The sequence below is a fragment of the Lampris incognitus genome, chromosome 12 (genome assembly GCF_029633865.1).
Source record: "Lampris incognitus isolate fLamInc1 chromosome 12, fLamInc1.hap2, whole genome shotgun sequence".
NCBI lineage: Eukaryota > Metazoa > Chordata > Actinopteri > Lampriformes > Lampridae > Lampris > Lampris incognitus.
Window position 1 is genome coordinate 16,186,353 of NC_079222.1, and position 16,351 is coordinate 16,202,703.

Below are 16,351 nucleotides of genomic sequence, written 5' to 3' on the forward strand. Positions count from 1 at the left end.
GGTATCTCCTTACATTGATAATCTCATCCTTCGTCTCCAGAGTGCTGGTCAGGGACTCTATACTGGCAGCGTGACCTTTAATGCGTGCCTCCAGCTCAGAAAGCACTGACTCCAGCTCTGTCTGTGAAATCTGGATATCAGAAAAATAATGTGAGAAGATTATACAGACACATACACAAAAACAGATCTGTCGCCACAACACCTTAATGATGGTGACAGGAAGTAAATGCTTATTACTTGCTGACCTTCAGCTCATTCTCTCTTTTTAGTGCTTTATTCAGCGCCTCAGTTTTCTGTGCTAGCTCCTTCTTCAAGATAACAACTGTTTTCTTAGTGAGTACAACATTCTCCGTGTTATCTTCATCATTCCTCCTGGACAGCTCAGCTTCAGGGTCTACAAAATAAAGACAGATTTAGAACTGATATGTACTGCCTTTTATTGTGTCATACATATCTCCTCAGAAAGTTCTCCATCTCACCTTCTCTTTCTTTCAACTTCTCCTGCAGAATACGGATAGTCTGTCTGAGCTCCAGCACCTGTTCTGGCTCCTCCTTAAGCCTAAGGTCCAACAGGAACTGGTCTCTCTCCTGACCAATCTCTAGCAGCTTCTGGAAAATCACAATAAAGTGAATAATTTAGCACATATGAACATATTCAGCTGACAGCAAAATTATTTCCCAGGTATCTGTCAACTGCAACTGTCAAGACATGTTCTGGATAGGCCTCCAAGACATTTAAAGACAGAATCGGGGAGAACATTATTTGTGATGCCCTTTTTGGAGTTTAGGCACAGTTGTTTTATGTTTATCACTGTAGCATATTCTTCTTGTAGAATCACTGGATTTCAACCTCAGAGTAACTCACATTAATTAAACCGTCCTTTTCTGCCAGAAGTGCTTTGAGCTCAGCCAACTCTAGGTAACCCTCCTGGGTTGCTGTGGAGCTGTGTTTCTCAGCAGTGGCAAGCTGTTGCTGCCTGTCACACAGCTGTCTCTTCAGTTCCCGGATCTCCCGAGTATACTCAGACAACATGCGGTTGTAGTGCTCCGAAGACTCCTGGGGAGACAAAAGAACTGATGAGGATGTGGGTGACTGATTATGTTTAAGCTTAATGTATGAATGACAAATGGAAGATGTAAGTTATTGAAGTCAAATGAGTAGCAGCTGCACTTGAAAATGTTTATGTTGGAAAAGTTGATTAGTTAATCAAGTACTGACCTTGAGGAGTTGGTCCTTGCTGCTAATAGTGGCCAACAGTCCTTCCACAGCACTTTCATTGTCAGCCACCAGTCTCTCCCTGGCCTTCACAGCCTCAGTCAACATAGCTTCTGTCATCTTTAACCTCTGTCCCATTTGTTCAGCCAGGTCATGGGCCTGGGTCTGAGACTGGTTGAGCATAGCTCCAGACATTTCCTGGAGACACAGGGTGAGGGAGTAAGAGGGGGTCCAAAAATTCTTCATTTCTAAAACTAATCTCCGGATACAATATCTGATACTTAAGTTATTTAACAGGGTGCTGGCATAAGAAAAGGTAAAAGCATGGAGGTTTTAACTGAAGGTCAAAGGTGTATGAGGGTAAATTCATTTCACATCTAACCTCCAAGTCCTTGGTCTTGGCCTGTAAGGACAGCTGTAGCTGACTGATAATGGAGTCTTTCTCTCTAAGGGATCTGCTCAGGTTATCCTCCACATCCTGCTTGGCTCTCTGCAGGTTCTTTAATGTGTTGGAAAGGTGCTGTAGCTCCACATCCTTCTCCTTGATTAGACTGTCAAAACTCTGGAAAGAGGAAAGTGGAAGAGTAACTTCCAGGCAGGTGAATCTGAAAGAATTACCTGAGGTGATTACTTGCCTCAATACCCCCATCTGAATGTTCAGAATGTTTAACCTCAAATTTTTTCTTTTAAAATATTTTTACCTTTACCTTTTACCAGTGACAGTGAAGAGGCAGACAGGAAAGAGGAGAGCGAGAAAGGGGTATGACATGCAACAAAAGTCGCTGGCTGGAATCAAACCGGCGACGATTGCAACCATGTAGTACGTGCTGTAACCATTTGGCTACAGAGGCACTCAGTTTAACCTCAAATTTAAACTGATGGAAAGATTTCTGTGGATGAAAAAAGGCAATAAATTCTCACGTTAATGGTCTCTTCATTGTGAGAGAGCAGGTTGTTCAGTCTCTCCAAGTCTCTCTCCTTCTCCCGTAGAGATAACTGCAACTGGTGTATTTCATTGTCCTTTTCTTCAACGGCAGCAAATTTTTCATCCAGTGCTTGCTGAGCGGGAACAAAAAGACAAATGTCAATGTAAAAGAGTCACAGTAGCCAATCTCATGAAGGTGAGTGTGGCAGATGAAACTGCCATGAGCAGAAAACACACCTCCAGTGCCTTTTCTTTCTCTTTCAGTCGTTCTCGTAACTTGGAAAGCATAATATCACTTCCTCCTGGGCTTCTGTTCAGCTCAAAGTCTCTGACCATGTTTATGTACTCCTGAAGACAACAGATAAGCATGTAAAAAAAAAAAGAAAAGAAAAAGAAAATCTCACAACGCTTTCTGTCTGTAAGTTGCTTACACTGTATGTCAAAGCATCACTTTCCCATGTGTTACATTTTCATGTAACATTGTGCTACCTGCAGTTGTTGATCTTTATCGGCCAAGCTGGAAGTGAGATGCTGGATAGTGACCTCGTGGGCCTGAATTTTTCTCCTGGTCTGATCCAGGAGCCCCTGGTACTGCTGTTCCAGAGCACTCTCTCTGTCCCCAATCTCCCCAGTTAATTTCTTAAGCTGGTTCTGCAGATCCTGGAAATAGAAGTAACAGCATCAGATGACTTCGTTTGATATCTTAAAGGAGAAAGATATCAGAAAAGATTCAGAATACGCTTGGGTTTCTCCTGGAACTACAACTACATAAACACATATCAAAGAAAATATCAATATGATCAAGCAAACAGAAAATTATGGCATTGATAACTGCCATACATTCAAGGCTTTGTCTCCTTTCTTCTTCTGCTGCTGCGAATCCTCCAGTTCCGCCTCTAGTTGGTCTTTTGCCTGCTGCAGGTCAGCCAGCTCTTGCTCCTTCCTTGCCAGGGAACGTTGCAGCTTTTGGGCTTCCAGCACCTTGGTGTGATGATCTCCCTGGAGCTGGGCCAGCTCGGCTTGCTTTTCCATCAACAAAGTCTGGTGTTCTTCTGCCCCCTGAGGGAGAAATATCAAGACATCGAAGTGTGTAGACATGATAAATGTATATTTCTGGGAGGACGATAAGATAACTATTTTCCTTAAGGAATGCTGTGTAGGAATTCCTTCCTTGGGTATAAAGGGGGGAAAAAATGACAGTTATATAAACACAAAAAACTGAGGAAAGCGCATTTGAACAGTGTGTTCAGTTCCATTAGAGAATGCTATTGACTTGCCTGGTATCTCTGCAGTTGCGCTTTGTGTGCTGCCTCTCTAGCCTTGGTCAAAGCCTGGTCCCTGTCCTCAATCTCATGACACAACTCTGAAATCTGTGCAAAACATCAAGTCAGACAGACAGGATAGTTTGACAGCATTACATAACAGCACACAGCAGATGGTGAGGTGCTATCACTGTTGACATTCATTTTTTTCAGTGACTATTTATTGCTATAGAAAAATAATTTGTAGCTCATATTATCACATTTTGATGTGATGTCAAGAATTACTGAATTTAGTTTTGTGGAAATTTCATTAATCTCACCTCTTTTTCCTTTTCCTTTAGGACCTGAGTCAGTCCTTGGATAGTTTTGTCTCGTTTTAGAGCATTTTTCTTCTCAGAGTTCAGCCCATTCTCTTTTTCCTCTAACTTCACTGACAGGGCCTGTAAAAAATTAATAGCATTTAAATTATCACCTCCCAGTGCCAGCATCTGTAGCTACTATATAGGCAACTTTCCCCATTGCTTCACTTTTATTTGTGCTAAAAACAGGCAGCTCCTCAAACAGCTTTTGCAATACATGTCTGAATATTTATAAGAGATGGAATCTAGAATGTGGATTGTATGTATCAGTATTGGCAGTAGCTTGAATAATTTTGAGTACAATATGTAAGTGGTAAAAAAGTATTCTTATATTTTACTCAGTCAGATGAAAACTGACATAGCTCTTCCCCAGTAAAAATAGTAAAACAAATGTTGCCCTCTGTGCACCTTGTTCTGACTCCGGACATCCTCCAATGCTTTTGTCAAGTTCTCATTTGTGGACTTTGTGTGGATGACTTCTTCATTCAACCGCTTATTGGTGGACTCCAAATGGCCAAGCTCACTCTGTTTTTCGGTAACCCCCTAGATTATACACACACAAAATCACAAACACACACACGCATGCACACACACAATCACATTAAAATTCTATCAATATGTAAAAGTACCCCTAAAGATGCAACTCTTAACTCTTAACGACTCATTAGGCACCTTGCCAGGTGTTACCCAGCAGAGGTGATAGATCAGGACTACCTCCACTCTGATCGGAGTGTATTCATCATCAAATTCCTCTGTAAGGTCATGCAGAGACTTCCACTCTACATCTCTTTTTCTTTCTCTTGTCCTAGCGTGGAGGTGTCTTGGGACAAGGTTCTTGGCATTGGGCCTCTGCAGGACAGGGATGCGACTTTCTGGAGGGGCTGGGACTTGTCTCCAGGAGATGCAGCGTAGCAGCTGGATTAGGTCAGATATAACAGAGGGCTGACTAGAGAGAGAACCTCTGGCCTTGGCCTTTCCTACTGGCTCATCAGCAAAACTATCTCTTGCAACAAAAACCTTTGGTTCTTTGAGTTGTCGTTTAGGTGGAGCCTCTGATGGGGTGTCAAAGCAAAAGTCTCTATTGAGGGACTGCAGGGATGTTGATCGCCCTTTGAACCCAGGGCTGGGCAGGGTGCCCTGACGACAGACCAGGTCAAGATACATGCTTTGGGAGTTGTGGCGTGCAACTTGGAAACCTGTATTCTTCACAGAGCTTTCCATTGCAGTTCCAGATCCAAGCCTGGGTCTCTTGAGGCCTGAGCGCCATGAGAATACCCCTTTACTTCCAAGTCTATCCAGACTCACACATCTTCTCATACGATTCTCCATGTGACTGCTACCAACTTCCCTCTGCTGCTGCCCTGCTGAATCAAGCTGACCCACAGCCTCCTCGTCAGGACTGACAGTCTTGGAAATGGTGCTCTCAAAATCTCCGCTTCCTAGGACGGGGTTGTTTTTGTTGTAGACATGGACAAGGCACTGAATCAGGTGTTCTTTCTCTGCCTGAAGTTTCTGGACCTGTGCGTTGTGTTCATCCTGCAGTCGGCTGACAGTAACATCAAAGTGCATCACTTTCTCTAGCTGGAACACACACTTCCCACAGAGGAACTCTCCACGACCATCACGGGTCACTTCCCAGCCCAATACATGTGAAAGAATGACCTGCAGCTTCTTCTTTGCTGCCGAGCTGAAGATCCAGCGGCACTGGCTACCCACCAGACGAACACCACAGATACGACACGGGTCCCTCATCCCGCCTCAGATCATGAGAAACTCATCCACTTAAAATGGCCCAAAAAGTCTCTCTCTGGACCCCACTCACACACACAGAACTATCCAGTGTCTCATGGTCATCTGACTGCCCACGACGAAGTAGCTAGCTATCATTTTCTCTCACTGCGTCAGTGAGGGAGCAGAGAGGGAAGAATGACTGAGCTCTTCCTGGTAAGTGCAGAGCACTATAAGCCCTAAGCCTTCAATAATCCCTGCTCCCGCCTCTATTCTACTCTGCCCCATGCACTCAATCAGATCAAATCCCCTGGGACCGCTGCAGTGATCTGCATTATGGTTAATGCCAGCGAACATAATCTGCATAGAACCACCCAGAATACCTCTTCTTTGATGACCCAATAAGGGCATCAGGTACTGAAATCAGTCCCATACAGGTGTCTCATCGGGGGGCTACTGTATGGTGATGTAAGTAACAGGTCACCCCTGCAGAGCAAAGTCTATCGTGTCTGGCTGTACTTCTAAAAAAAAAAAAAAAAAAAAAACTTTTCGATTTGAATAACTATGGCCTGGCCATCATGGTTGCCACCCATGCTTTTTTTTGCTTTTTTTGGACACCCCCCCCCCACACACACACACATTTTCTCCCCAATTGTATCTGGGCAATTACCCAACTCTTCTGAGCCGTCCCAATCTCTGCTCAACCCCCTCTGCTGATCCGGGGAGGGCTACATCTACCACATGCCCCCTACAATACATGTGGAGTTTCCAGCCTCTTTTCACCTGACAGTGAGGAGTTTCACCAGGGGGACATAGTGCATGGGAGGATTACGCTATTCCTCCCAGCCCCCCCCCCCACTCTCTAGCCTCATCCTCCTTGACCTCACCGCAGCCTTTGATACTATATCCCATCAGCTCCTAATGGATCGTCTGGCTAGCATTGGAGTTGGGGGCACTGTGTATCGGTGGTTTACTTCCTACCTTACAGACAGGAAACATTTTGGAATAAATTCAGAATTACCGGTCAGAAAGTTTGATAATTCCTCATGGAGTTCCACAGGGATCAGTGTTGGAGCCACTCCTGTTTATTATTTACCTCGTCCCTCTTGGTGACATCTTCTGGCACTATGATAGCCATTTCCCCTGCTATGCTGATGATACACAGCTTTATGTGTCCACTAAGCCCACTTCCACTCTCCCCTCATATAAACCATGTCCCCCAGATTTCCTTTTGCCATCTACGAAACATCTCCAGACTATGCCCTGCTTTAACACAACACTCCACGGAAGTCTTGGTCAATGCCTTGATCACATTACACACTGACTACTGCAATGCAATCCTGGCAGGCATTCGCAAAAAACTTATTCACCAACTTTAACTCATCTAGAGTTCTGCAGCACAGATTATTATACGTTCAAAGTCCACTGAACATGTCTTTCCCCTGCTGATTCAATTACACTGGCTTCCTGTGTCACAGCGGATTAACTTTAAAATTTCTTTATTAACATTCAAAGCTCTTCATAATCTATCCCCTGCTTATCTCACAGACCTCCTTCTGACTTACACTCTATCTCACTCCCTGCAGTCTTCACCAGTAGGTCTACTGGCACTACCAGCTATCAACCTCAGTAAAATGGGTGCCAGGGCTATCTCCTACGCTGCACCCAAATTCTGGAACTCCATTTCCCGTCTCATCCGTATTCTGAACTCCATTACAGTATTCAAAACTGCTCTTAAAACCCACCTTTTCAAACTAGTTACTCACTTTAAAAGCATTAAATGCATCATCTTCATCTTCTTCTTTCTTTTAACTCCTGCTGATGTATGCTCTATTGCTTATTGTGTTTTATTGTTAATTGCAATAATGTTTTTTTTACTGCTTTGTTTTATTGTATTTGAAGTAAGGTGACCTTGAGTGTCATGAAAGGTGCTTTTAAATAAATTCCTTTTTTAATATTATTATTAAAAGGGCGTGGCTCGGCACATAAATAGACCAAAATTAAAAACCGGGCCATCTCATCATCAGCTGCTTCTCTGGGATTGGGTCACGGTGGCAGCAAGCTAAGTAGGGCATTCCAGATGTCCCTCTCCCCAGCAGTTCCCTCCAGCTCCTGCTGGGGGATCCCAAGGCCAGATTGGACATGTAGTCCCTCCAACGAGTTCTGGGTCTACCCCAGGGTCTCCTTCCTGTTGGATGTGCCCGGAAAACCTCCAAAGGAAGGCGCCCAGGAGGCATCCTATTCAGATGCCCGAACCACCTCAACTGGCTCTTTTCGATGTTGAGGAGCAGCGGCTCTACTCTAAGCTTCCTCCGGATGTCTGAGCTCCTCACCCTATCTCTAAGGCTGAGCCCAGACACCCTACGGAGGAAACTCATTTCAGCCACTTGTATCCTTAAACTCACTCTTTCGGTCACTACCCAAAGTTAATGACATAGGTGAGGGTTGGAACATAGATTGACTGGTATGAAAGCTTTGCCTTCCAGCTCAGCTCCCTCTTCATCACAACAGTCTGGTACAACATCCGCATTACTGCTGATGCTGCACCAATCCGCTTGTCAATCTCCTGCTCCATCCTACCCTCACTCGTGCAAAAGACCCCGAGATACCTGAACTCCTTCACTTGAGGTAACAACTCATCCACCAACCCGAAGGGAGCAATCTACCATTTTCCGGCAGAAAACATGGCCTCAGACTTGGAGGTGCTGACTCTCATCCCGGCCATTTCACACTCAGCTGCAAACTGCCCCAGTGCAGGTTGGAGGTTGTGTCCTGATGAAGTCAACAAAACCACATCATCTGCGAAGAGCAGCGATACAATTCTGAGGTTCCCAAAATGGACATACTCCTCACCTTAGCTGCGCCTTGAGATCCTGTCCATAAATATCACAAACAGAATCGGAGACAAGGGATAACCTTGGCAGAGTCCGGCACCCAGCGAAAACGTGACTGATTTTGTGCCGAGAATGCGGACACAGCTCTCACTTTGATTATACAAGGACTGGACTACTGGACAACTGGGCAAATCATCCCAAAACTTGGAGGTTATGCCCACATAAGTACCTGAAACATACCGTGAAAGTTTCATTCAAATAGACCTTTAGGGGTGCTACAAATGTCAAAATGGGTGTGGCATAACACAAATCAGACTATAAATTAGAAATTGTTTGTCCAATCATTACAAAACTCACAGGATATGTTTCATAACAATGCTGAACCACATGTGTAAAACTATTTCATTTTGAAATAAGCTCGAGTCGCTCCCCCATTGGTTGCAATGTTTCTGTAGTTATTTTTCAAATGTTTCCTATCCTCCCATTGGTTGCTGTGCACTGTAACTAGGGGCGTGGCGTGGGGCAGCGTGGTATTTATTGGCTGTATCTTCTTTGCTGTTTAACTACCTTAGCAGCTGATGAGTGCATGGCACACAAAACAGGCTTGTACTACTATGAATTAAAGTTTTTTTTCCTACATCTATCTTAATATTCCGCTCCTCATTTGTTGAGCACTGTTACCAACACCACTGATGGTTTCCGGAGGGGGTGGTGGTGGTGGTGTAAATAAATAAATAAACAAACAAATAAATAAACAAACAAATAATTCATATATATATATATATATATATATATATATATATATATATATATATATATATATATATATATATATATATATATATATATATAGGCACTACAGACCACTGTACACCAAAACAACCACATATAAGAACAGTTTCTTTCGCGGGCTGTCATTCAAATGCATGCTTAACATTGTAAAATAAATCAAACCATGTTGTATATGCTGTAAGTTGTACATATACCGGTACAAAACAGGCCAAAGTACATTTCCTCAGTGTCAATGGGTTGTCAAACACCATCCTCGAAATGACAGACAATGCCTGCTTTGTGTTGCACAGTAAAGAGCATAGCCTTCTTGGGTCTGTTTGTGCCCATATTAATGCTTGAATAGCTTGACACAATTCAGGGGACAGCTGAAAGAGTTAGCTTTTGTTTTGAGGCAAAGCCATGATTTCATACAAAATAAAGGGGATAGCATAACCAAAAAAAAAAAAAAAAACAAGTCAAAAGATATTCTCAAAAATATGGATGATTGGAGTAGTCAAGAAGATAGATTGTAAGTGGTCAGTGAGATTGTCAATGTGCATCAGTCACTTTGTGAAATAACAGATAAATAAGACACCATACAGAACAAACCAACCTGAAGTTGCCTTTGTGTCCTGACCTTCTCTCTATCTAGCTCATCTTGTAGTGCCTGTGGGAAAAGTAGACATTACAAACAAGCAACACAAAAACAGGAGGATTTCATCAGTCCTTGATGTCACTTGGTGGATCAAGATTTGCTCTGCTATAGGACTATTTTTGAATTTTGTTAAAACATAACTGGAATATGTTACAGGATTTACGGCTAAATGTCCATTGGCACTGATACCAATGTCAATACAAGCAAGGACCAGCTAAAGGATTTTTCTTGATCCATATTTTCTGAAACATATATATATATATACACTACCGTTCAAAAGTTTGGGATCACCCAAACAATTTTGTGTTTTCCATGAAAAGTCACACTTATTCACCACCATATGTTGTGAAATGAATAGAAAATAGAGTCAAGACATTGACAAGGTTAGAAATAATGATTTGTATTTGAAATAAGATTTTTTTTACATCAAACTTTGCTTTCGTCAAAGAATCCTCCATTTGCAGCAATTACAGCATTGCAGACCTTTGGCATTCTAGCTGTTAATTTGTTGAGGTAATCTGGAGAAATTGCACCCCACGCTTCCAGAAGCAGCTCCCACAAGTTGGATTGGTTGGATGGGCACTTCTTTGAGCAGATTGAGTTTCTGGAGCATCACATTTGTGGGGTCAATTAAACGCTCAAAATGGCCAGAAAAAGAGAACTTTCATCTGAAACTCGACAGTCTATTCTTGTTCTTAGAAATGAAGGCTATTCCATGCGAGAAATTGCTAAGAAATTGAAGATTTCCTACACCGGTGTGTACTACTCCCTTCAGAGGACAGCACAAACAGGCTCTAACAGGTACTATTTAATGAAGATGCCAGTTGGGGGCCTGTGAGGCGTCTGTTTCTCAAACTAGAGACTCTAATGTACTTATCTTCTTGCTCAGTTGTGCAACGCGGCCTCCCACTTCTTTTTCTACTCTGGTTAGAGCCTGTTTGTGCTGTCCTCTGAAGGGAGTAGTACACACCGGTGTAGGAAATCTTCAATTTCTTAGCAATTTCTCGCATGGAATAGCCTTCATTTCTAAGAACAAGAATAGACTGTCGAGTTTCAGATGAAAGTTCTCTTTTTCTGGCCATTTTGAGCGTTTAATTGACCCCACAAATGTGATGCTCCAGAAACTCAATCTGCTCAAAGAAGTGCCCATCCAACCAATCCAACTTGTGGGAGCTGCTTCTGGAAACGTGGGGTGCAATTTCTCCAGATTACCTCAACAAATTAACAGCTAGAATGCCAAAGGTCTGCAATGCTGTAATTGCTGCAAATGGAGGATTCTTTGACGAAAGCAAAGTTTGATGTAAAAAAAATCTTATTTCAAATACAAATCATTATTTCTAACCTTGTCAATGTCTTGACTCTATTTTCTATTCATTTCACAACATATGGTGGTGAATAAGTGTGACTTTTCATGGAAAACACGAAATTGTTTGGGTGATCCCAAACTTTTGAACGGTAGTGTATATATATAATCCAGTGAGTCAAGTAAATTCTGTATGAGACAGTACAAGCCTGTTTCATGCCATAAGCAATCATCAGCTGTCAATTTGGCATGAAACAGACTTGTACTGTCTCATAAAGAATTTACTTGATTCACTGGATTATTTTGCTCCTTATTTGTTGAGCACTTTCCGGACCGTTGAGTGTTTCTTTAAACAAAGTTATATATATGTGAACACACATGGATAAGCAGTTTGGATAATGGATGGATGGATGAATATACAGTGCATCCGTAAAGTATTCACACCCCTTCACTTTCCCCACACTTTATGTTACAGCCTTATTCCAAAATGGATTAAATTCCTTTTTTTTCTCATCAATCTACACACAATACCCCATAATGACAAAGCGAAAAAGTTTTTGTAGAAATTTTTGCAAATTTATTAAAAATAAAAAACTGAAATATTGCATGTACATAAGTATTCACACCCTTTACTCAGTACTTGGTTGAGGCACCCTTGGCAGCGATTACAGCCTCAAGTCTTCTTGGGTATGAAGCTACAACCTTGGCACACCTATATTTGGGGTATTTCTCCCATTCTTCTCTGCAGATCCTCTTGAGCTCTGTAAAGTTAGATGGGGAGTGTCGCTGCACAGCTATTTTTAGGTCTTTCCAGAGATGTTCAATGGGGTTCAAGTCTGGGCTCTGGCTGGGCCACTCAAGGACATACACAGACTTGTCCCGAAGCCACTCCTTCGTTGTCTTGGCTGTGTGCTTAGGGTCGTTGTCGTGTTGAAAGGTAAACCTTCGCCCCATTCTGAGGTCCTGAGCGCTCTGGCGCAGGTTTTCATCAAGGATCTCTCTGTACTTTGCTCCATTCATCTTTCCCTCGATCCTGACTAGTCTCCCAGTTCCTGCCACTGAAAAACATCCCCACAGCATGATGCTGCCACCACCATGCTTCACTGTAGGGATGGTATTAGCAAGGTGATGAGAGGTGTCTGGTTTCCTCCAGACGTGACGTTTGGCATTCAGGCCAAAGAGTTCAATCTTGGTTTCATCAGACCAGAGAATCTTGTTTCTCATGGTCTGAGAGTCCTTTAGGTACTTTCTGGTAAACTCCAAGCAGGCTGTCATGTGCCTTTTACTGAGCAGAGGCTTCCGTCTGGCCACTCTACCATAAAGGCCTGATTGGTGGAGTGCTGCAGAGATGGTTGTCCTTCTGGAAGGTTCTCCCATCTCCACAGAGGAACACTGGAGCTCTGTCAGAGTGACCATCGGGTTCTTGGTCACCTCCCTGACCAAGGCCCTTCTCCCCCGAATGCTCAGTTTGGCTGGGCAGCCAGCTCTAGGAAGAGTCCTGGTGGATCCAAACTTCTTCCATTTATGAATGATGGAGACCACTGTGCTCTCCGGGACCTTCAAAGCTGTAGAAATGTTTGTACCCTTCCCCAGATCTGTGCCTCAATACAATCCTGTCTTGGAGGTTCACAGACAATTCCTTTGACTTCATGGCTTGGTTTCTGCTCTGACATGCACTGTCAACAGTGGGACCTTATATTGACAGGTGTGTGCCCTTCCAAATCATGTCCGATCCATTGAATTTACTACAGGTGGACTCCAATCAAGATGTAGAAACATATCAAGGATGATCAGTGGAAACAGGATGAATCTGAGCTCAATTCTGAGTGTCATAGCAAAGGGTGTGAATACTTATGTACATGCAATATTTCAGTTTTTTATTTTTAATAAATTTGCAAAAATTTCTACAAAACCTTTTTCGCTTTGTCATTATGGGGTATTGTGTGTAGATTGATGAGAAAAAAAAGGAATTTAATCCATTTTGGAATAAGGCTGTAACATAACAAAATGTGGGGAAAGTGAAGGGGTGTGAATACTTTCCGGATGCACTGTATATGTATACATATACCAATGTTTGCGGGGCTCAATTTCCCTTGCAAGCCAGACGAATCTTACAAGTTCACAGAAATTCTATCTTGTAAATCCAGAATTCAACTGTTCAACTACAGTCTGTTCACTTTTGGATATTCTTAATTTGAATGATTTAGTAACTAATCAGGAAAAGCAAAAAATGTACCAAGATATATAAATTAATAAAACCAAACTGCCATTGAGATGGTATAATGTGCCATAAGATTTAGTCACCAAAAAGAAAAGGCCTGCACTCTACTTTTAGAAGTACAACAGTATCTATCAATAAACAACATTAGCACACAAAATAGCAGCCAATTACATGTAAACATGAAGCACAGATTGAGCAAGATGGATATATGTAAACGGGAGGAAGGACAGCGGAATGAGGAGGATGCAAGGAGTAGAGGTGAAAAAAGGGGTATGAACTTAAATACTCAGGGTCAACTGTTCAAAGTAATGGGGAGTGCGGTAGAGAGGTGAAGAAGAGAGTACAGGCAGGGTGGAGTGGGCGGAGAAGAGTGTCAGGAGTAATTTGCGACAGAAGGGTACCAGCAAGAGTTAAAGGGACGGTTTACAAGATGGTAGTGAGACTAGCTATGTTTTATGGTTTGGAGACAGTGGCGCTGATGAAAAGACAAGAGGCAGAGCTGGAGGTGGCAGAGTTGAAGATGCTAAGATTGTTGTTGGGAGTGGCGAAGAAGGACAGGATTAGGAACGGGTATATTGGACGGACAGTTCAGGTTGGACAGTTTAAAGACAAAAAAAGAGAGGCCAGATTGAGATGGTTTGGACATGTGCGGAGGAGAGATGCTGGGTATATTGGTAGAAGGATGTAGTAGTAGTAGTAGTAGCAGCAGTAGTAGATGAAGCACACATTGCTTTGTCAATAACATATAAAAGCTGGCAATACAAACACTGAGGTGAACGGGTTAAAGGTGGCAAAAAACAAATGTCTCTTTTCAAAATTTCTGAGAATCTAATTATCAGAATGATAACGATACAATTTGGTTATCCAAAAAGTATGTAACTGTGGTTGATACAAGCTTTGCTACTCAGCCTTACAACCAAGAAAGAAAACTTGATATATACTATATTTCCATTGATTGAATAATAAACAGCTACCTGGAGTTCCTCATCTTTTCTGACAATAAGAGCTGAGAGTTGTCTAACATGATCTCTGGTTGGTGCATCTGTCCCCTGGTCTGCGTTATTCTTCTGCTGGAAAAGGGCTTCCTGGTTCTTTAAAGAACTCTTAAGCTTCTCTATGATACTGCGTTGAGAAGAAGAAAAAGTTGACATTTAAGTCTCTCGACAATACATTTGCTGATTTGTCACAAAAAAAGCAATTAAAATCAAGAATACTGACCTAAAACAATATTCACAGGCCCAACAAAAATTACAGGAACTGGTGTGCACATGTTTGCTTTCTTCAAATGATAAGAGATAAGATGCGATGAGATTTAGTGTACATAATATTAAGGATTGCATCTCTTGTGTTCCCACCTGTCTTTTTCTTGCAGGGTCTGCTGCAGGTCATGTGTTAGGGTGGGTACTGGGACAGGGGTCAAAGTGCTCGGCATGCCAAGAGCCAGGAACTGTTTCTCCATGTTGATATTCTTTAGTTTCTCCTGCTCAGCAATGTCTGCCATCTTCTTAATTTCTTCCTCTGCCATTCGCAGGCTCTGACATGAGGGAACAAAGGCAAAATAATATTACATCGTTCATGATTGGTCCACAGTGAATTAATTCCCAGTCAAATGCGCAGCAATCTGGCCACTGTCTCTTGCCTGCTCAGAAAGACTGCAGTCAAAGCAGTCAAAGATAATAGTCAAAGAAAATTACTGAGCATGCATAAAGACAGTCAAAGATAATAATTTGACAAAAAGACACAGTGATGATGGAGACACAATGCCAAATGAAATGGGTTTTTTAAGGAGTTGTCATCTTTTGAGAGAAAGAAATTCAATTTGCTTGGAAATCTCTATCCTTGAAGCATATTAAAAGTACTCACTACAGCTCAGAATCAAGATATGTATATGCCTTTGAAAATTGTATATGCCTATACAATTTTCAAAAATTCGAAATTCTTCTTTCAGCTGCTCACGTTAGGAATCACCACAACGGATCATCCATTTCCATCTCTTTCTGTCCTCTGCATCTTCCTCTTAGAAGAAATCAATCTTAGCATCTTCAACTCTGTCACCTCCAACTCCGCCTCCTGCCTTTTCATCGGCGCCACAGTTTCCAAACCATACAACATAGCTGGTCTCACTACCATCTTGTAAACCTTCGTAAATGACAATTCCATGTATTGGTCCTAAATGGCTGATGTTAATTCTTGCAAATGAACAAAAAGGTGGAGTCAGAAATCAATCCAATGACTTTTTCATGTACATATTTAGTCTGGTCTCTCAAGAAGACTGAATACACCTGGCTCAGTTTAAAGGGCTATTTCCCAAATGGTCTTGTATATGTGCAAACAGTACTGATGAGTAATGTAGTTGACTGAAGCAATAAAATCCTCATTGCGTACTATATTGACTTTGCGTACTATAGCGAGTCTACAGATACATGGTGGTACACTGTTACACTACCCCCCTCCTTCAGGAAGTGCGTCCCTACACTTCAGCATACCAGCTCCCCCTCATGCCTCTGAGCGCATATGCATCCCATCGTTGCCACCAAATGTAGTGGGAATTCAGGGGGCAGGCGGGTATCGAACCTGGGTTCCTCGCACCACGGGCGACTGCGCTAACCAGTCAGCTAAAGGGTCTGACTCATTAGCCAAGGGCTAGCTAGTCTACACATTCGTGGTCGTACACTGTTACACTTAGTTCTGTTTTTTTCGGAGGGCATATTTCATCATCTAACACAGGGGTCAGGAACCTTTTTGACTGGGAGAGCCATAAAAGCCAAATATTTCTAAATATATTTCATTGAGAGCCATATAGTATTTTTAACGTATAATAAATGAAATATGTCTTACTTTTAATGCGACTTCTGGTGCTGCATGGCGTATCGAAGTGCCGCTTTATATGTGACCGTTTCATCGATGCAATGTTATCATTGCATATGAGACATACGGCAGATCCTGCTCTCTCCACAAATGCAGATTCCTCTGCGCACGCAGCCTGGAATGCACGGTAACCACCGTCTTTTTTTCTTTTCGCCCTCTTTTCCCTTACAAGGGTTGAAGCGGATAAACTAGTTGGCTATCTGATCAAA

General features: G+C 42.4%; 1 protein-coding gene across 5 annotated transcripts in view; it reads right to left on the bottom strand.

The window, feature by feature from the left end:
• The window catches only part of cdk5rap2 (CDK5 regulatory subunit associated protein 2), a 64,702-nt gene that overhangs the window by 29,545 nt on the left and 18,806 nt on the right, over positions 1–16,351 (bottom strand). For 4 of the 5 annotated variants that reach the window (XR_008811100.1, XM_056290770.1, XM_056290768.1 and 1 more), the window contains exons 7-22: positions 14,630–14,808; positions 14,249–14,396; positions 9,709–9,762; positions 4,171–4,305; positions 3,724–3,843; positions 3,419–3,511; positions 2,982–3,200; positions 2,631–2,801; positions 2,379–2,489; positions 2,138–2,275; positions 1,599–1,778; positions 1,220–1,414; positions 866–1,057; positions 480–609; positions 246–394; positions 14–130 (exon numbers count right to left, since the gene is read on the bottom strand). Coding sequence is in view for 4 of the 5 variants with exons in the window: in XM_056290770.1 (XP_056146745.1) it covers positions 14–130; positions 246–394; positions 480–609; positions 866–1,057; positions 1,220–1,414; positions 1,599–1,778; positions 2,138–2,275; positions 2,379–2,489; positions 2,631–2,801; positions 2,982–3,200; positions 3,419–3,511; positions 3,724–3,843; positions 4,171–4,305; positions 9,709–9,762; positions 14,249–14,396; positions 14,630–14,808 (2,331 nt within the window). In the remaining variant the exon portion in view is untranslated. The remainder of the gene's footprint in view (positions 1–13; positions 131–245; positions 395–479; positions 610–865; positions 1,058–1,219; positions 1,415–1,598; positions 1,779–2,137; positions 2,276–2,378; positions 2,490–2,630; positions 2,802–2,981; positions 3,201–3,418; positions 3,512–3,723; positions 3,844–4,170; positions 4,306–9,708; positions 9,763–14,248; positions 14,397–14,629; positions 14,809–16,351) is intronic. The other variant, XM_056290769.1, reaches the window with a different exon arrangement.